This window comes from Protomyctophum bolini (assembly GCF_963924005.1).
Source record: "Protomyctophum bolini genome assembly, chromosome: 5".
NCBI lineage: Eukaryota > Metazoa > Chordata > Actinopteri > Myctophiformes > Myctophidae > Protomyctophum > Protomyctophum bolini.
In genome coordinates this window covers 4,515,814-4,537,374 of record NC_137866.1, presented here as the reverse complement: position 1 = coordinate 4,537,374, position 21,561 = coordinate 4,515,814, and the positions used below count along the sequence as shown (strand labels likewise).

The 21,561-nt window shown below is 47.9% G+C and overlaps 1 protein-coding gene across 1 annotated transcript in view; it reads left to right on the top strand.

Moving 5' to 3' along the window:
• Positions 1-20,792, top strand: part of LOC308316173 (mitogen-activated protein kinase kinase kinase 12-like) — a gene marked incomplete at its 3' end in the record, with an annotated part of 30,291 nt that extends 9,499 nt beyond the window's left edge. The window contains exons 6-15 of the mRNA XM_080764610.1: positions 2,166-2,324; positions 2,952-3,060; positions 4,304-4,413; positions 7,703-7,819; positions 9,189-9,326; positions 11,520-11,879; positions 12,521-12,944; positions 13,858-13,925; positions 16,220-16,565; positions 20,364-20,792. Coding sequence (XP_080620736.1) covers positions 2,166-2,324; positions 2,952-3,060; positions 4,304-4,413; positions 7,703-7,819; positions 9,189-9,326; positions 11,520-11,879; positions 12,521-12,944; positions 13,858-13,925; positions 16,220-16,565; positions 20,364-20,792 — 2,260 coding nt within the window. The remainder of the gene's footprint in view (positions 1-2,165; positions 2,325-2,951; positions 3,061-4,303; positions 4,414-7,702; positions 7,820-9,188; positions 9,327-11,519; positions 11,880-12,520; positions 12,945-13,857; positions 13,926-16,219; positions 16,566-20,363) is intronic.
• Positions 20,793-21,561: the final 769 nt, after the last annotated feature.

Here is a 21,561-nt window from a genome sequence, read left to right as displayed (position 1 = left end):
CATGGACTTCACACTAAAGTACTGAAACACTTCACTGGTTCATGTTTTGTTTTGTTTTGAAAAAAAAAAGTTGTGGGACTCAAACTCAAACAAAATATCTCTTTTAATCTTTTTTTAATCTCACTGTTTTTACCTATTTCTTTGTCTTTATATTTTTGCATTTTTTGTACTGATTATGCCTTGATTGTTATGTTGTTTGATATTTTCTATACTTTGTTGTCTTGTAAAGCACTTTGCGCTGCACTCGTGTCATGAAAGGTGCTCTATAAATATAGTTTATTATTAAAGTTTATTATTATTATTATTATTATTTTGGGTCTTGAGCTGGATAGTGTGAATGAATGGTTGCAAGATATTTGTTTGGGACCTTTGGGTTCTCAGTGGTACCTCAGTGGTACTGCCCGCTAAGTGGTTCCTCAGTGGTACTGCCCGCTAAGTGGGTCCTCAGTGGTACTGCCCGCTAAGTGGGTCCTCAGTGGTACTGCCCGCTAAGTGGGTCCTCAGTGGTACTGCCCGCTAAGTGGTTCCTCAGTGGTACTGCCCGCTAAGTGGGTCCTCAGTGGTACTGCCCACTAAGTGGGTCCTCAGTGGTACTGCCCGCTAAGTGGGTCCTCAGTGGTACTGCCCGCTGGGTCCTCAGTGGTACTGCCCGCTAAGTGGGTCCTCAGTGGTACTGCCCGCTAAGTGGGTCCTCAGTGGTACTGCCCACTAAGTGGGTCCTCAGTGGTACTGCCCGCTAAGTGGGTCCTCAGTGGTACTGCCCGCTAAGTGGGTCCTCAGTGGTACTGCCCGCTGGGTCCTCAGTGGTACTGCCCACTAAGTGGTACCTCAGTGGTACTGCCCACTAAGTGGGTCCTCAGTGGTACTGCCCACTAAGTGGGTCCTCAGTGGTACTGCCCGCTAAGTGGGTCCTCAGTGGTACTGCCCGCTGGGTCCTCAGTGGTACTGCCCACTAAGTGGTACCTCAGTGGTACTGCCCACTAAGTGGGTCCTCAGTGGTACTGCCCGCTAAGTGGGTCCTCAGTGGTACTGCCCGCTGGGTCCTCAGTGGTACTGCCCGCTAAGTGGGTCCTCAGTGGTACTGCCCGCTAAGTGGGTCCTCAGTGGTACTGCCCGCTAAGTGGGTCCTCAGTGGTACTGCCCGCTAAGTGGGTCCTCAGTGGTACTGCCCACTAAGTGGTTCCTCAGTGGTACTGCCCGCTAAGTGGGTCCTCAGTGGTACTGCCCACTAAGTGGTACCTCAGTGGTACTGCCCGCTAAGTGGGTCCTCAGTGGTACTGCCCACTAAGTGGTACCTCAGTGGTACTGCCCGCTAAGTGGGTCCTCAGTGGTACTGCCCACTAAGTGGTACCTCAGTGGTACTGCCCGCTAAGTGGGTCCTCAGTGGTACTGCCCACTAAGTGGGTCCTCAGTGGTACTGCCCGCTAAGTGGGTCCTCAGTGGTACTGCCCGCTAAGTGGGTACTCAGTGGTACTGCCCGCTAAGTGGGTACTCAGTGGTACTGCCCGCTGGGTCCTCAGTGGTACTGCCCGCTAAGTGGTACCTCAGTGGTACTGCCCGCTAAGTGGGTCCTCAGTGGTACTGCCCGCTAAGTGGGTCCTCAGTGGTACTGCCCGCTAAGTGGGTCCTCAGTGGTACTGCCCGCTAAGTGGTACCTCAGTGGTACTGCCCGCTAAGTGGGTACTCAGTGGTACTGCCCGCTAAGTGGGTACTCAGTGGTACCTCAGTGGTACTGCCCGCTGGGTCCTCAGTGGTACTGCCCGCTAAGTGGGTCCTCAGTGGTACTGCCCGCTAAGTGGGTCCTCAGTGGTACTGCCCGCTAAGTGGGTCCTCAGTGGTACTGCCCGCTAAGTGGGTCCTCAGTGGTACTGCCCGCTAAGTGGGTCCTCCATGGTACTGCCCACTAAGTGGTGCCCATCCCAGAAACTGCTGCCGTGGGAAGGAAGGGCTTTCAGTCTGAATAATGAAGTGAAACGAAATGAAAATTCATACTGAGTGTCAAGGCTATACTGGAACACCACAATAATAAAGCAATGATTGCACATCTCTTGCCTTTGTGCAGAGGTGCAGTGGGTCATTATTGTAAGTCATAATTATGTCATTGTGGCAGGTCGTTTGGCGTGGTGTTGTGGGTCATTATTGTGAGTCATATGTCATTGTGGCAGGTCGTTTGGCGTGGTGTTGTGGGAGATGCTCACCGGAGAGGTCCCCTACAAGGACGTCGACTCGTCCGCCATCATCTGGGGCGTGGGCAACAACAGTCTGCAGCTGCCCATCCCAGAAAGCTGCCCCGACGGATTCAAGATCCTCCTCCGACAGACCTGGTGAGTAACCTTGTGTCTCCAGACTTCCCACCTCGGAGGAAAGCCCGTTGTTCATTCCAAACTGGCCTGTGTGTGTGATCTGGTCTAGGCCACTGAAACTGAAAAAAGAAAAGAAAAGTCTGGTTTGGTGATTCCGGTTTTTCGACAGTGTGAGATGGAGGGTGACTGATTTAAGCAGTCACACCTGGCCTGAGTCAAACTAGAACTGAACTCAGAGCATGGTGTGGAGAGCTATCGCCTCTCCTCTGTCCGGACAGAGGCTCTCTCTCCTGAGTGTTTGTGGAGATGGCTGATTTAACCTGTTGTGCCTTGATCAAGTCCATGCACAACAGGTGCGCAGCCACACCTCTAAATCTGTGACCCTCCATCTCACAGACAGTTCCCCCAATCCCCATTTCAATACTGCATCTAGTTTAGCCTCCTGGTCGCCATGAGTTGGAAAAATATCGATTCACCAAACCAAACTATTCCTATGAGCTAAACTACGCCGCACGAAGGGATTTCGAGGTCAGGCCTAAATGGGTTAAAGTCGACCCATAACTGACCTTTTTTTAACACATAAGTACACGTGGTGCACCGTCGAACGGCACGGAGTCCTTCTGAAAGTCCTCCACGTTGTCTCCACAGGAACTGCAAGCCCAGGAGCAGGCCTTCCTTCAGGCAGATCCTGCTGCATCTGGACATCGCCTCAGCAGACCTGCTCTCCACCCCCCAGGAGACCTACTTCAAGTCTCAGGTACGTTTGGCTCAGTAGACCTGCTCTGCACCCCGCAGGAGACCTACTTCAATTCCCAGGTACGTCAGCAGACCTGCTCTCCACCCCCCAGGAGACCTACTTCAATTCCCAGGTACGTCAGCAGACCTGATGTTATTTAAATTATATAATGACCAAAAATGGCTGTATGGGGCAACCCAGAGAAACAAACAAAATGAACTACACCTAATCTAAATGCAAATTAACCCTCTACCTAAACCTAACCACCAAAAGGAAAAGAAGGGTTACAAATGATATGATGAACCTAAATACATTCTCTACTCTACCTTATGCCTAACAAAAGAATGACGTTTACAAAAAGCAAGCTCCCATATGTTCCCTTTGACTTATACCATACCAGTTAAACCATAACGTAAGTATAATAATTAGTATATAATTGCTTGTAACATCAACACTGCGACAGAGGCATACTATTCAGACACGTATAGGGCGCTCCAAACATTCTCCAAACATTCAGAGTCCCTAGTGTTGGCTTTGTATACAATATAGCTTCTCAGCTCCTTGGACAGAGTGTTCTCAGTATGACAGACTGAGGTGGTCTTCTCAGCTCCCTGGACAGAGTGTTCTCAGCATGACAGACTGAGGTGGTCTTCTCAGCTCCCTGGACAGAGTGTTCTCAGTATGACAGACTGAGGTGGTCTTCTCAGCTCCCTGGACAGAGTGTTCTCAGCATGACAGACTGAGGTGGTCTTCTCAGCTCCCTGGACAGAGTGTTCTCAGTATGACAGACTGAGGTGGTCTTCTCAGCTCCCTGGACAGAGTGTTCTCAGTATGACAGACTGAGGTGGTCTTCAGAGCTCCCTGGACAGAGTGTTCTCAGTATGACAGACTGAGGTGGTCTTCTCAGCTCCCTGGACAGAGTGTTCTCAGTATGACAGACTGAGGTGGACTTCTCAGCTCCCTGGACAGAGTGTTCTCAGTATGACAGACTGAGCCACAATGCCAAAAAGCTTCAGTAAGTCACAGCTGTGCTTAAGTAGTCTTCCACAAGCCGGCCCCTCTGCTTGACGATAGGCTCACGGTGACGAGGTGGGGCAGGTGGAAGGTGGATGGTTCTCCAGCTCCGAGCACCACAGCAGCAACCAGACCTGGGACTGAGAACTTCAATCAGCAACAATCTATATACAATACAACAACATGTGACTGACAAATAACCGTACTATTACCATAATCACTGTATCTTAATGTAAATGTAATTCACCAGGCGGAGTGGCGGGAGGAGGTGAAGCAGCACTTTGAGAAGATTAAATCTGAAGGAACCTGCCTCCACCGACTGGACGAGGAGCTGATCAACCGACGCAGAGAGGAGCTCAGGTCTGTGTTCCACCAGAGGGTCATTTTTATCTATATAAAAGGTTTACCGTGGGTTTTACAGCGGCTAAAAGGCGCAGTGGTGAGGCACCCCGGAGGGCTTCCGACCCTCTTAGCCGTTGGAAAATCTGGAATTATCTTTTCTAAAATGTACACCATATAAAGGCAACATGATGTTTTAATTACAATTCCACTACAAGAAAGTAGTCCCTATAGTGACTGCCTGCACAAACCAAGGAGTTCCTGTGTGTAAATAATTACAGCACTAATTACAGTACTAATTACATTACTGGAGTATATGGAGCGGCTATCATCGGCCACTAGTATGAACAGTCTAACAGTAGATAATAATGCTACAGCATGCATAATAAGTTAATAACTATACATGGTGGTCTGTTTATCAGGGCCTTTTCACGTTGTCCCATATTCCAGTGTCCCCCCTTTCTCCACAGAATAGAAAAGAAGTGCCTTCTTCAGCCAGCCAGTGCCTTCTTCTTTTCTATTCAGTGGAGAAAGGGGGGACACTGGAATATGGGACAACGTGAAAACGTGCATTTTCTTTTGTACCGCGAGTATTTAGAGTCCCCTCCTGCAGAGTATTTAGAGTCCCCTCCTGCAGAGTATTTAGAGTCCCTCCTGCAGAGTATTTAGAGTCCCCTCCTGCAGAGTATTTAGAGTCCCTCCTGCAGAGTATTTAGAGTCCCCTCCTGCAGAGTATTTAGAGTCCCCTCCTGCAGAGTATTTAGAGTCCCTCCTGCAGAGTATTTAGAGTCCCTCCTGCAGAGTATTTAGAGTCCCCTCCTGCAGAGTATTTAGAGTCCCCTCCTGCAGAGTATTTAGAGTCCCTCCTGCAGAGTATTTAGAGTCCCCTCCTGCAGAGTATTTAGAGTCCCCTCCTGCAGAGTATTTAGAGTCCCTCCTGCAGAGTATTTAGAGTCCCTCCTGCAGAGTATTTAGAGTCCCTCCTGCAGAGTATTTAGAGTCCCCTCCTGCAGAGTATTTAGAGTCCCCTCATGCAGAGTATTTAGAGTCCCTCCTGCAGAGTATTTAGAGTCCCTCCTGCAGAGTATTTAGAGTCCCTCCTGCAGAGTATTTAGAGTCCCTCCTGCAGAGTATTTAGAGTCCCTCCTGCAGAGTATTTAGAGTCCCCTCCTGCAGAGTATTTAGAGTCCCTCCTGCAGAGTATTTAGAGTCCCTCCTGCAGAGTATTTAGAGTCCCCTCATGCAGAGTATTTAGAGTCCCTCCTGCAGAGTATTTAGAGTCCCCTCATGCAGAGTATTTAGAGTCCCTCCTGCAGAGTATTTAGAGTCCCTCCTGCAGAGTATTTAGAGTCCCCTCATGCAGAGTATTTAGAGTCCCTCCTGCAGAGTATTTAGAGTCCCCTCATGCAGAGTATTTAGAGTCCCTCCTGCAGAGTATTTAGAGTCCCTCCTGCAGAGTATTTAGAGTCCCCTCCTGCAGAGTATTTAGAGTCCCTCCTGCAGAGTATTTAGAGTCCCTCCTGCAGAGTATTTAGAGTCCCCTCCTGCAGAGTATTTAGAGTCCCTCCTGCAGAGTATTTAGAGTCCCTCCTGCAGAGTATTTAGAGTCCCTCCTGCAGAGTATTTAGAGTCCCTCCTGCAGAGTATTTAGAGTCCCCTCCTGCAGAGTATTTAGAGTCCCTCATGCAGAGTATTTAGAGTCCCCTCCTGCAGAGTATTTAGAGTCCCTCCTGCAGAGTATTTAGAGTCCCTCCTGCAGAGTATTTAGAGTCCCCTCCTGCAGAGTATTTAGAGTCCCTCCTGCAGAGTATTTAGAGTCCCTCCTGCAGAGTATTTAGAGTCCCCTCCTGCAGAGTATTTAGAGTCCCTCCTGCAGAGTATTTAGAGTCCCTCCTGCAGAGTATTTAGAGTCCCTCCTGCAGAGTATTTAGAGTCCCTCCTGCAGAGTATTTAGAGTCCCCTCCTGCAGAGTATTTAGAGTCCCTCCTGCAGAGTATTTAGAGTCCCTCCTGCAGAGTATTTAGAGTCCCCTCCTGCAGAGTATTTAGAGTCCCTCATGCAGAGTATTTAGAGTCCCCTCCTGCAGAGTATTTAGAGTCCCTCATGCAGAGTATTTAGAGTCCCCTCCTGCAGAGTATTTAGAGTCCCTCCTGCAGAGTATTTAGAGTCCCTCATGCAGAGTATTTAGAGTCCCCTCCTGCAGAGTATTTAGAGTCCCTCCTGCAGAGTATTTAGAGTCCCCTCCTGCAGAGTATTTAGAGTCCCTCATGCAGAGTATTTAGAGTCCCCTCATGCAGAGTATTTAGAGTCCCTCCTGCAGAGTATTTAGAGTCCCTCCTGCAGAGTATTTAGAGTCCCTCCTGCAGAGTATTTAGAGTCCCCTCCTGCAGAGTATTTAGAGTCCCCTCATGCAGAGTATTTAGAGTCCCCTCCTGCAGAGTATTTAGAGTCCCTCATGCAGAGTATTTAGAGTCCCTCCTGCAGAGTATTTAGAGTCCCTCCTGCAGAGTATTTAGAGTCCCTCCTGCAGAGTATTTAGAGTCCCTCCTGCAGAGTATTTAGAGTCCCTCCTGCAGAGTATTTAGAGTCCCCTCCTGCAGAGTATTTAGAGTCCCTCCTGCAGAGTATTTAGAGTCCCCTCCTGCAGAGTATTTAGAGTCCCTCCTGCAGAGTATTTAGAGTCCCTCCTGCAGAGTATTTAGAGTCCCCTCATGCAGAGTATTTAGAGTCCCCTCATGCAGAGTATTTAGAGTCCCTCCTGCAGAGTATTTAGAGTCCCTCCTGCAGAGTATTTAGAGTCCCTCCTGCAGAGTATTTAGAGTCCCTCATGCAGAGTATTTAGAGTCCCTCATGCAGAGTATTTAGAGTCCCCTCCTGCAGAGTATTTAGAGTCCCTCATGCAGAGTATTTAGAGTCCCTCCTGCAGAGTATTTAGAGTCCCTCCTGCAGAGTATTTAGAGTCCCTCCTGCAGAGTATTTAGAGTCCCTCCTGCAGAGTATTTAGAGTCCCTCCTGCAGAGTATTTAGAGTCCCCTCCTGCAGAGTATTTAGAGTCCCTCCTGCAGAGTATTTAGAGTCCCCTCCTGCAGAGTATTTAGAGTCCCTCCTGCAGAGTATTTAGAGTCCCCTCCTGCAGAGTATTTAGAGTCCCCTCCTGCAGAGTATTTAGAGTCCCTCCTGCAGAGTATTTAGAGTCCCTCCTGCAGAGTATTTAGAGTCCCTCCTGCAGAGTATTTAGAGTCCCCTCCTGCAGAGCCAAGATGTCATTAGTATTAAACCCCTTTTCTCTTTTTCTCTCTTTTCCTTTCAGGCATGCGTTGGACATCCGTGAGCACTACGAGCGCAAGCTGGAGCGGGCCAACAACCTGTACATGGAGCTGAACGCCGTCATGTTGCAGCTGGAGCTCAAAGAGAAGGAGCTACAGAGGTATACTGTACCTACTGTACCGTTTAAACCCACAACATATACAGCAGGGTTCCCCAATTCATTTTCCTCACGGGCCATATTTTGACTATAGGGTACCTGCAGGCTGGGGGGCCGAGTCGGCACGCGCAAGGTCGAGGTCTTGCCCTGAAAATGTATTTTCAGGGCAAGACCCCATTTGAAAAGGACCCCCAGTTTGACATGTAGAGGCTACTGACCCCCCATTTAATGCCATTTATATCTGGGGACCCCCCCCCTGATATACAGTATGCTCTGTTCAAACCAGGGGTTCTCAAAGTGAGGTCCAAGGACCTAGAGGGCAGTGTTGGGGAAAAAGTACTCACATTATTTGACGTACTTTTACGAAAAAGTAGAAGTCTGGAATTAAAACATTTACTTGGGTAAAAGTACAACATTATTGGTATCAAAATGTACTTAAAAAAGTACCAAAAGTAGAAAGTAGGCTACTCAGAGTCATTATGCAGAATGTCCCATTTCACAACTTTTCAAAATCTTTTGAAAATACAAAATAGCAGATGCTGAAAAGGTTTGAGAACCAGTGGTTTAAAGTTTAAAGTGGTTTAAACTGTAAACCACTGGTAGATCAGCGTTGTTATGTCTGTTTTAGCCAAATATTCCCACTAAAAAAATAAATATAATAAAAAATGTTCCCCTATTATGACAATAGCCACATCATGTGGTTGGCCCCCCGACACAGATTAACACATTCTAAGGACATTAATAAAAAAAATACCGTTCATAACGAAGCCTTAATCACGGTCTCCGTGGCAACTCCACTTCACTGTCAATTCACTGCCCGCGTCTTCCGCTGAAGACACGCCCCGCCTCTCTGTAGTCATGGCGACAAGGAAACCACCAACATCATTTTGTTCATTATAGCAAAAGTCTCTGGTTAAGAAGTACTGTTGTGTTTTGTGTTGCTCCACACGTCCCAAACTCTTCTCCCTTCTGGCTCCAAAACTGTGGAATGCACTTCCCATTGCAGTCAGAACTGCAGCATCACTCCCAATCTTCCGCCGTAGTCTGAAAACCCACCTTTTCAGACTCCATCATGGCCCATAGCACTTACCCCACCCCCTTAGATAGCATTTCTGTAGTCATAGCACGTCATAGTACATATGTATAGCATAGTAGTATAGATGTATGTTTCATTATATAGATATTCCACTGTTACTTTCTTAGCTTACGCATGTTTCATGATAAATGCTTTTGTGTGATGTATTCCCATGCTTTTTTGTTCTTGCTTAATGTAAGTCGCTCTGGATTAAGAGCGTCTGCTATATGCCTAAATTGTTCCAGGAGAGAGCATTCTCTGGATAAGAAGTACTGTGATTATGTTGTGTTTCTCCAGGAGAGAGCATTCTCTGGATAAGAAGTGCCCCGGCCTGTTGAAACATCACACCTCCAGACAGAGCAGCTCCTCCAACAACAACATGGACAAGTTCATCAAGAAGAGGAACGTGCCACAGAAACTGCCCTCTGGAAAGAGGTGCATATCACATGAACTATAACCATTAACCATGTTTATATCTAGGTTTCCAAATTTGCGCCACGATTTTTCAAAAAATAGCAGACCTACAAGCTCGTAGCGCGCCACTCGGTGGCGCGCTATGAGCTTGTAGATCTGCTATTTTTCAATAGCTAAATTATAACAATGTTTCAAACACCAAAAGGGGTTCCTGCCTAAAATGGGTTAATCACTTTCTCCTTCACGTAAAACAAAATAGCAGGCGTACAAGTGAAGCTCTGCGAGCTTGTATGTCTGCTATCTTTGAATAGCCATAACGCCAAAAAAAATCTAAGATGACACAGATGCTTTCTGGGCTCTATTGGGTTTTGGTACTCACCTTCGCTTAGAGTCCCTGACGTCACTTGTTCTTCCCCTGCGGGTCACGGAGGTAATTCTTCTACGGACAATAATATTGGGGCATCATAAAATCATTGTCTTAAGAATTCTGGTCTTAACAATAAACAAATTATTATTCCGGTGCTATTGTCAGGGGAGGTGGCTCTGTATCGTTTACCATATAGTCATTAGTCAGTCACTTATATTTGATCTTTTTCTGACGGTCAGTTGATGCTTCATATCCATATGAGCCAAACCACCGGGTTCATTCGTTTCTTTTTGGAACATATATAGTTATTATATGCTGACTGTGAAGTTGGCCGAGTGGCCAAGGCTCCAAAAAGTGACAGAATCCAGCAATAAATACCATTTAGAGGGTTATATTTCTCCCCAATGCAGCAGTATTTACAGTGGAAGGTCATAACAGACCAACGAAAACACTGAAGACTAAACTCACAAAAAAAGACAGATGAAACTTAGCTTGAAAGCAAATTAGGAAACAAAAACCCAGAACGTAAGAAACTGTATTAGGCTATAGTATAAACCCTTCCAAAAAGGGGACCCCTAGCAGCTCTCCCTCCCTGGGTGTTACCTGCTTGTTGTCCAAGCCACTACTGAACCTCTGCATCCTGCAGCCTCCCTTTTATACTGGGTGAGACCATACCAAGAACACAGAACTAACCACTTAACTCAAATAAGGCAAACTACGGCCCATGAGTTGATTTACACAATTATATTATGGTTTTACTAAACGTATTCCAAATACACTAAAACATTTCAGGGCGCCACATTATTAACATAAGAGAACATTATAACACAAGAGCTCTTGAAACACAAGACAGACACCCCTCCTGCTCTACGGCACTTGGTACCTTCCCCCACTCAATCAAAGAGGATCACCAGTACTGCAGGAGAGCCAGGTCACAGGTGGCAAACAATCATAATTAAACACAATTCCCAGTCAACAGAAATGCTGTTAAAACCCCCACCACACCATCTTTGTGTCCTATTTATAATTCATTGTCTGTACAAATAATAAAATTAGAACAACATGCAACACTAAATGACGGTCCAGTCACACCGTCCTCCAAGCCGGCTTGCTGTTAAATAGAAGCAGACTGTGTAGTAGTCTATGCCTGTTTGTTCCTCTTTAGTCTATAGTCTATAGACTTTAGTATAGTCTATAGACTTTAGTATAGTCTATAGACTTTAGTATAGTCTATAGACTTTAGTCCTTAGTCTATAGGGCACGGGCTGCCCCGTGACACAGACGATTAAACACGTCTATGGGAATTCAGAATGGGGGGGAAGAAAAATGTGACCGATATGTATAGGATGCATACATTACATCAGACTTCTATGGAATGATGACATTTCTGTTCATTTCATAAGCTATTTTATACAGAGGAACAGACACATTATGACAACTACAACCATTTGCTAAAAGGCAACGACTGGTGAACAGGTGTTATTTATTTGACCGCTCCTTCCTTAACCCATTTAGGCCTGAAAGAAATGACAGTTTTCTGAAATACCTAATGTTTCTAGGCCTATATCACTCAATATTTCATGTCAAGGACCCCAAAATGATCTGTAATTGGCCTCCGAGACCCCCATCTGAAAATATGTGTTCCAGGGACCCTCCAGAAGCAAAGATTTGAGTAAAAAACATTAGTTCTGAAAAAATATATTCCAAATTTGAGGCACATTTTCACCTACAAGCTCGTAGCGCGCCACTCGGTGGTGCGCGATGAGCTTGTAATCTGCTAATTTTCAATAGCTTAAGCATAACATAATGCTAAACACCAAAATGGGTTATGGCTTACCTCTTCCCAGGCCAGACATCCTCAAGTCCGAGGTCATCCTCCCCAAGATGGACCTGTCGGTGCTGCAGGTCACCGCGCCGTCCTCCTGCCCCGCCCCCAAGCCCAACCACAACAACCGGACCTCCACGTCGCCCAGCCGGTCCCGCCGGGTCAAGACCCGCCACCGCAAGCCGGGCAAGGGCAGCAGCGGAGACCTGGCAGGCCTCAAGGCCACCCGCCTGCCCTCGCCGTCCTCCTCCGGTGGTCCACAGCAGGTGGTCATCAACGCCATCTCTGCTGCCGGGTCGGGCGGCGGCGACCCGCAAGCAGGCAAGCAGCTGCTGGACCCCAGCGCGGCCATGCGGGGGTTAAGCCACGAGCAGCAAGCCAGGTAGGGGAAGGTTTTAACCCATTCTGACCTGAGATCAGATTCTAAAAATGTCAGTCGTTCTTCGATTTTTCAAAAATAGCAGATCTACAAGCTCATAGCGCGCCACTCGGTGGCGCGCTATGAGCTTGTAGATCTGCTATTTTTCAATAGCTAAAGCATAACACGATGCTAACACCAAAACGGGTTCCCGGTCAGAATGGGTTAATATATGATAATTTCATCCACTGTCGGGCAGAAAACCTTGTATCTGTACCTCCATGTTTCATCGTCTTCATCTTATGTTGCTTATTTTTTGAATAATTCTGAAAGTGAAAGTGGGTCTAACCCATTCTGACCTGAGATCAGATTAAAAAAAATGTCTTCTGCATCCTCAGTGGTTCTTCGATTTTTCAAAAATAGCAGACCTACAAGCTCATAGCGCGGCACTTCGGTGGTGCGCTATGAGCTTGTAGAGTGACGGATCTTTTTTTGCAAAGACCTTTTTTTGGTGCTATCCCTTAATTTGAACTGAGTGTTTGACTGTAGGACTCTGTTGCTGTTTTTACATTTATGTTCAATAAACTATTCAGTCAATCAATCAATAATGTTTTTGTTATTTTAGTTTCTTGTATATTAACCTTGTTCCACAACACGACACACAGGCAGCTCTCGTCCTCCAGCCCGGACCTGATCTGCAGCGCTCTGGAGGCCGGGGGGTCGGGGGGGAGGAGCCACGTGACGGGGGGGAAGGGAGACCCCTCCTCCCGGCGGGCCTCGGAGGGCCTGGGAGGGGGCGGGGCCGGCCTCCTGGACGACCTGGCGGAGACGCCCCCCCGCAGCGAGACGCCCAGCGAAGACGCCGCCTCCTTCCCGTTCTCCAGCAGCCCCGACTCGCCCTGCAGCGGGAGGGGGGGCGCGGCCGGGGGGCGGGGCTCCCTGGGGGGCGGAGGAGAGGACAAGGAGGAGGGGGCGGGGGCGGGCGCCGTCCGGCTGCCCCGCGGCGGCTCGTCAGCGGGGGGGAGCGGGGGCGGGCAGCACCTCACCCCCTCGGCCATCCTGTACCGGGCCGCCATCACACGGAAACAGGTACATGTACACCTCACCCCCTCCCCCAGGTACACCTCACCCCCTCGGCCATCCTGTACCGGGCCGCCATCACACGGAAACAGGTACATGCGTGACATGTGTGACCACATTTGACTGAGAGGCTGCCATAGCGCAAATTACAGCTTTTCACCAGAGGAGAAAAGTTTATAGCACAGGCAGACTCTTCACATACTAGAGCATGTCTGAAATAAGTGTCGGAGCTGAAATCGACATATAAATATGAAATAAATACTTAAACATGTAGCTATACTGTAGGTGTAAAGTTAGAGACCACAGAAGTGAACCTTTCAAGCCTGTTTTCTCCAAGACATTACTCTATAAGCCATATCTCCAAAACTGGTGGGCCAAACTGAACAACCAATATGTCAATTTGAAGCTATGATTCCCTGCTTTCATATAAAAAGGTAGGTGGCTAGCGCACATCCAGTTCCTGTCTGGTGCTGGACTAATAAGGTACATACAGTGAAGAGAAGAGCTGTCATATGACATGAAGAAATTTCATTTGTCTTTTCTTTTGGGTCAAAACTATAGGCCTTTTTCTGAGGGGCGCTATCCCCTCCAACGTCTGGCTTTCAGAAATTATGTCAAGTCGGAGCCAAATCTATGGACATTTAATGAAGTAAAAAATACAGCTAACGAAGACTCTTACTCGACTGAGAGTGCGGAATTTATTTATTTTCGGGTGTTCATTTTGCACCCAACACACTTTATAAGACTGTCTGAGTAGAGCAGGCCTTGATGGTTCAAGTAAGGAACCTTTATTTCACAGCTATATATCGTGTATCAGATGTTCAAGATGTAAATGACGGTGTCCGGAGCTACACGTTCTACTGAACATGTTCAGCTCTTCCTCATTTGTGTCTCTGTTTTATCCCCGTCGCCATGACTACAGAGGAGGGGCGTGTCTTCGGAAGAGGAGGAGGGCGAAGTCGACAGCGAAGTGGAGTTGCCACGGAGACGGTGAGCAGGGCTTCTTTTTTCATAATATGATTGTGAAGTTGCCCGAACGGCCAAGGCTCCAAGAATCGACACAGTCCAAGAATGTACATCTTTTGTTGTATTTATTTACCTCCAAAACTGATGAACAGCCCATATGACGGATTGTCACAGCCCGGGTCTGAGGCAAAACAAAATACTGCACGAATGATACTGGCCACGATACACTTTCAAAAACCAAAAGTAATAAATAAACACTTGATAACTAACAAAGACAAAAACAACAAACCAAGAACTAAAGACACTGAAAACAGGCTATGCCTTCCCTGAAGACCCTGGCAGCTCTCCCTTGGTGTTGTCTCTTTGCTGTCTCAAGCCAACTGAGCAATCCCCCTCAACATTTCCAGCCTCCCTTATATACCAGGTGAGACCCACCCACAATGATTAGTAATTGGACCAATCTACTCAAACCAGGTAAACCATGACCCATGAGTTAGACCAACTATACAATTACCCATTTAGAGTCTGAATGTTTTCCAAGGCATCACATCACACAAAACAATTACAATAGAATTAGGCAACACAGATAAGGGTATATGATGCTACACATGGCCACCTCTCCAAGGAGCTTGATGACAGTCAATTAATGGAAGCATCTGTGCAGTGTGTGTTTGTCATGACCAGTTTTATATTGTAGAGTCTTCTAGTGTCTATAGGGCACGGGTTGCCCCGTGACATTTCCCCCCCCCTTCAGATGACGCCCCCTGTGGCGTCCTTGAAAGAAGACCACCAAAGTTCTCACCCCACAAGTGCACCAGTAGTAGACACTGCTTCCCCAGCAGGTGCATTGGCTGTGCCCCCTGTGCCTCCATGTCCACTGGCGCTGGGCCATCCGGAGGTTGAGGCCACTGAGCTGCTGCCTCTCCTTCACCTTCTCTGTACCCTTGTCCCTCTGGAACTGATGAAATGGCTCCACCAGCTTGATGTAATTGGCAAAGCTTGCCTCTTGGAAAGTGGCTGTGTCCACCTTGGGCTGGATACCGTCCTCGACAGCTCCCCCTGTGGCACCCTCTTCCTCCAAGAGTATGGCTTGCTGCTGCTGGTGATGTCGATTTGTAGGCATTCTGGACTGTCTTTTCTTCTTTTTCCGCTGCCACCACATGTGAAGTTGCCCGAACGGCCAAGGCTCCAAGAATCGACACAGTCCAAGAATGTACATCTTTTGTTGTATTTATTTACCTCCAAAACTGATGAACAGCCCATATGACGGATTGTCACAGCCCGGGTCTGAGGCAAAACAAAATACTGCACGAATGATACTGGCCACGATACACTTTCAAAAACCAAAAGTAATAAATAAACACTTGATAACTAACAAAGACAAAAACAACAAACCAAGAACTAAAGACACTGAAAACAGGCTATGCCTTCCCTGAAGACCCTGGCAGCTCTCCCTTGGTGTTGTCTCTTTGCTGTCTCAAGCCAACTGAGCAATCCCCCTCAACATTTCCAGCCTCCCTTATATACCAGGTGAGACCCACCCACAATGATTAGTAATTGGACCAATCTACTCAAACCAGGTAAACCATGACCCATGAGTTAGACCAACTATACAATTACCCATTTAGAGTCTGAATGTTTTCCAAGGCATCACATCACACAAAACAATTACAATAGAATTAGGCAACACAGATAAGGGTATATGATGCTACACATGGCCACCTCTCCAAGGAGCTTGATGACAGTCAATTAATGGAAGCATCTGTGCAGTGTGTGTTTGTCATGACCAGTTTTATATTGTAGAGTCTTCTAGTGTCTATAGGGCACGGGTTGCCCCGTGACAATGATGTGTTAACAGTTCTTATTATAAACCAGTGGGACGTCACATGAGAGATTCGTTCGAAATTATTAGGTCTTTGACGTGAAGAATGTTACGTTCAGGCGATCGTGGAAGTCAATACTATGTGTGACTGTGAGCACAGAGAGCGGGTTGTTCTTCACACAACAGACTGAGGCTAAGGCTCATACATAGTCTGGATTTACGGTGGTGGGGTGACCACCCAACTACAACATGACGTCACGAGCCGCGGTGAAGAGCAAACCACCGCCACCGCTCCAGCCCTTCTCTCTGTTTTTACTCACCACCGCTCAACGTTATTTCAGCTCCGGTGGTCACCTCACCACCGGAGTGATGGTCACCTCACCACCGAAAATCCAGACTATGAATGGGCCTTTACTCTAGACATGAACGTCAAATCCCCACCGCGCCGATATAAGCCAACTAAAGGACGTGTTGTTTTTCTCTCTCTCTCTCTCAGACGTCCGACCAGCATCACCAAATGCCAGTCGGCGTCCACGCTGAGCTCGGAGAACCTGTCGGTGTCGGACGGCGAGGAGGAGGGCCACACCACGGACCACTCCCACAGCGGCACGCCCGACGTGGTCAGCACCAACACGGACGACCGGCTGGACGGTGACGACCGGCTGGACGGCAACCGCAGCGACGACCTGCTCTCGCAGGGCTCCGAGATCCCCGCCGACAACACCCCGGACCCCGCCGCGGGGTCGGGGGGGGGAGGGGGAGACGGAGGAGGAGCCCCCGGCGGAGGCCGAGCCCCCTTTAAAACGCCACCCCCACTGGACCTGGGACAGAATGCTAATGAGGTACGGTATGGTACCCCAGCGGCTTCACATGCTCATGGGGCACAGACATGCTGGAGACAATTTACACATTGACCCTTCTGAAGCCCCGTGCACCCACTCGTGGGTGCACGTTAACGCCCCAAATCGCCCGTCCTTTCTATTAGTAACGCCCGCCGCCCAAGACGAAGTTTTATCCAAAAGACGAAGTTTATTGATATGAAAATGGATCGCATCATCACTCCACAGCCTGGGAGCGCCTGTTGCGCGGGATTTATCCGCGTAAATAATCGATCATTTCAGTAGCAAGAGCTTGAAAATGTCTTATAAATCTTGTCAACAAGGCCTGCAGTAGGCTATGCAATGGAGAGGAAAAAAAATGCAATAACGTAAAACATGAGGAAATGTTAGAGGGAGAAACTCAATCAACTTTACAGGAGTTGTAATGCAACGCATGGTCAGACTACGGTGATTAGTATGATTGCCATCACCTGGGCAGGTGTATAGCCGAGGAAACCCAGACGTTTTTATTGGGTCTGAGTCCACTTCAATTCGGCATAGAGTAGCGCAAAGCAAACATCGCTCACTCTCTGCTGATTTCTGATCGTCTTCACCTTTGTAAAATTGACATACACATGTACACACACACACACACACACACACACACACACACACACACACACGCTCCTCTCTCTCTCTCTCTCTGTCGCTCTAAGTAATTAGTCTCATGTCGCGCAGCTGCGCATAGTTTCTCCCGGCGGATCCTGCCGGGAGCTGCCTATGCCATAAAAAGCATAGGTTAGTTCCAGGCTAGGGCAGGTGAGTCTTGTAACTTTCCCGGCGACAATACGCTGTGTATGTGTTCAACAGCACAAATAACATTGCCAGCTATGAGGTGACGGAAGCTTGCCCAAACTTGCTAAAGTTGCTAAACTATTTGGATTGGAATTGGACAATCGCTTTATTTAGCGAAGGGTACATTTAGGCATTTAGCAGACACTCTTAATCCAGAGCGACTGACAATAAAGCATCAAATGCAGAGAGGCAGACAGTGTATAATCTATAGGATCATAGGAAAACCAAGACACTATAGCATCAGTCTAAACAATACACTAGCAAAAGATTATAATCTGCATATTGAAACTATATAAACTATGCCATGCTACAGGTAAGAGGTAAACGGTAAAGAAACACATCAAAGAAATATACATATAAACATGCAAAAATAGAAGGGAGGAAAAGGTATCAATGCATTGGCATTCCACACAGGCCTGAACATTCACAGTTCAAACAAACAAACAAACAAACCGGTCCACAGGGAAGGTGAGTTGTGCATAGAGCAGAGGTGGGCAACTTTGACGATAGAGAGGGCCACAATATTTCCACACTCACTCCAGTGGGGCCACATTGCATATTAATGTCGTAGCAAAAATAGCCGATCTACAAGCTCAAAACGCGTCGCACTGCGACGCGTTTTGAGCTTGTAGATCAGCAGTTTTTTGCTGTATTTGAATTGAAATCCTGAATATTTTTTTTGCCATTTTTTTTAGTAAGTAGTAAAAGTAAAAGTTTTATTGAATTTCAAATGGATTTAGTTATAGTTATCTTATATAACTTTATGAATTAAATACAAATACATTGGACATAAAAAAGAGAAGACAACAATAACATTGCAATACTAGTAATTAACTGAAATCAATAATATATCAATGTTCGGATATTAACCTGAGGGCCGCATTACGTGACGGTGAGGGCGGCATGTGGCCCCCGGGCCGCCAGTTGCCCATGCATGGCATAGACACCAAAGCCTCCAGTAAGGCTATCCAACGTTGAAGCAGCCAACGCTCCCGTTCGGTCTCTATCCTTTCATTACTCTATGATAGACTGATAAACTGGAGCCTTTTCCCTGAGTGACGGACACAGATAGACAGACTACTTACTGTATGTCTGGCTGACTCAACACACCGGCTTCACGGATTGGCCAGAGGCGTCACATGACGTTTGTACCACTGTAGAGATATAAGAGATGGCGTGTGGTTGACAGAACTGCATCCTGGGACAGAGACGGAGAGTCAGAACTGCATTGTGGGACAGAGAAGCAAGAAGAACCTGATGTTAGAATGATCCGCTGGACCGTCCGTCTGAAAGGAGGAGCAGAGAGATGTCGCCTTGCAGCTGTGGTGCTGCAGGACAAACTGTACTGCTTTGGAGGAGACAGTGATCCCATCGATGTTCACGTCTTCAACACAGTGTCTTTATGCTGGAGGAAGCTGAGCCCAGGAAGAGGAGGACGACGCCACCTAGAGGTTCCATCCAGGCGCTCTGGCCACACAGCTGTGTTGGTTGAAGATATAGTCTACATCTGGGGAGGGAGGCCTTACTGCAATGTGCTTTATGCATTTGATGTTGACGCCTACAGATGGTTCAAACCCAGGGTTTCTGGCACTGTTCCAGAGGAGAGGGAGTACCACTCAGCATGTGTGTTGGAGAAGGTCATGTTTATACATGGAGGATGCACCATGCTGACTGGATGGACTAATGACATGTACAAGTTGGACACCAGCACAATGGTCTGGACTTTAATTAACACCAGAGGAACTCAACCTACTGCTACATACCTTCACTCTGCCACCATCATCGGGACAAAGATGTTTGTATTTGGGGACAATGTGGACCAGTACCCCCTCAGAGTGTTTGACACAGAGACCAACCTCTGGCTGAGCACACCATCTCCACAGCCTCATCCAGAAGGACTCTATCATTCAGCATTTACCTACAATGGAGAGCTGTACATATTTGGTGGCTGGAACAATAATTATGTGTGTAAATTCAGTCCAGAGACCTTCTCCTGGAAGAAGGTTGAGCCCAAGGGAAAGGTCCGGGTCCGATGTATGAGATATGCTGCTGCATGCATGGTGGGAGATCGTATCTTCCTCTTTGGAGGAAACACCAACCCTGATGACCTGTATGTCTTAGACTTCAATCCTAGCCTCAAGACATTATGTAAGCTGGCAGTTATTCAGAACGGTCTGGAGCAGTCGGAGCTCACACACGACATCAGGTGGGAACTGGCAGCCATGACAACCAACAATAACAACCCGACGACGCAGACATGATAAAAGCGTGCCTACGATAAAAAATAATAAAAATCACACCCGTGTGAAGTGAGGGGCGCTAATATATTAAAGTCTAACTCAGTCATGTTGATTGGGTGATGTAAAACAAACGGTGCCAACACAAACATTAAACGCCATTAACAATAAAGAGACAATATGACGTAAACGACACTATTATGGCGTAAATGTTCCCTTCGTTGTCAATGCGTTTACTAAACAAGCTTTGAACTAAAGACAAACATTAAACCTGTGTATAGGAAGGGCCCCTCAAAAATCGGACAAATTCATAAAACGGCAAAAAAGAATTACACTTGTGTGAAGTGAGCGGTGCCTTTGACTTGTTTGTCTGGGGCACCCGTCACAACTGCCCCTCCCTCCCTACCTACCCTAACCTACCCTGCCATTTTTTAAATTGGAATCCTGAAGTTACATTTCGGGTCTGGGTCGCAATTTAATGAAATATCAGACCAGTCTGAAGCGAGTGGTGCAACAGCACCCCCTAATGGTACTCTAAACATTGGGACATAGTCACATAGGTTACCGTTAGGACATATAGGGAGTGACACTGCTGTTCCTTGGAGTGGTTGCACCACTCAGAACCCTCTCTCTCTCTCTCTCTCTCTCTCTCTCTCTCTCTCCCCCCTCTCCCCCCTCTCCCCCCTCTCTCCCCTCTCTCTCTCTCTCTCTCTCTCTCTCTCTCTCTCAGGGTCGGGGGTTGTGTGACGACTCGGACTGCGACAGCGCTGAGTTGGACCAATCAGGCAGCGGGGAGCCCAGTCGCCCCCCCAGCGCGGGTGCATGGGTGCCCCCCGGCCCGTCCCAGACGGGACCCTCCCCCCAGCAAGGCCCGGGACCCTCCCCCCAGCAAGGCCCGGGACCCTCCCCCCAGCAAGGCTCGGGACCCTCCCCCCAGCAAGGCCCGGGACCCTCCCCCCAGCAAGGCCCGGGACCCTCCCCCCAGCAAGGCCCGGGACCCTCCCCCCAGCAAGGCCCGGGACCCTCCCCCCAGCAAGGCTCGGGACCCTCCCCCCAGCAAGGCCCGGGACCCTCCCCCCAGCAAGGCCCGGGACCCTCCCCCCAGCAAGGCCCGGGACCCCCCCCTCAACAGCAGAGCCCTCAGACGGGCCCAATGTAGAACCACTGACTAGACGCTTAGCCCTTATAGCCAAGGCCCACTGACTACCTTACAGCCAAGACCCTCCGACTACCTTGCACTGCAGCCAACAACCACCTTGCTGTTGTTGGAACAGCTCACATGTACAGTACAGTACAGTACGGTACGGTACGGTACGGTACGGTACGGTACGGTACAGTACAGTACAGTACAGTGGTTCTCAAGCCATTTCATGCCAAGGACCCCCAAAATAATAATTGGCTGCGCGGACCCCCATCTCAAAAATATGTCGTGCCAGTCAGAGGGGACCTCCAGAAGCAACGGTTTCAGTTAAAAAAATGTTGTCTTTGAAAAAAAAAATGTACACGAAAAGATTTGCACAAGTTTTCACGGTTTAAAAAAAGATCCACAAGCTCATAGCGTGGCACGAAATGGCGCACAATGAACTTGTACATCCGCTATTTTTGAATAGTATAAAAGTATAAAAATGGTTGAAATGATTGTGACGCTATTATCAACATTTTTTTTGCTGAGGAGCCCAGTACTTTGAGAATCAAATACAGTACAGTACAGTACAGTACAGTACAGTACAGTACAGTACCACACAGGAAAATAAAGGTGCCAACTGGAACCGAAACGGTCTCCTCAGAGTGATGCCATATAGAACAACCAAGGTTCTAGAAAGCAGTGGTTCACAACCTTTTTGTTTGGTTAAAACCTTGACCACACAACGGTCCACTTCAAAGACAACATGCCCCGACATTGGGACCATCAAATGGTTCCTTTAAAA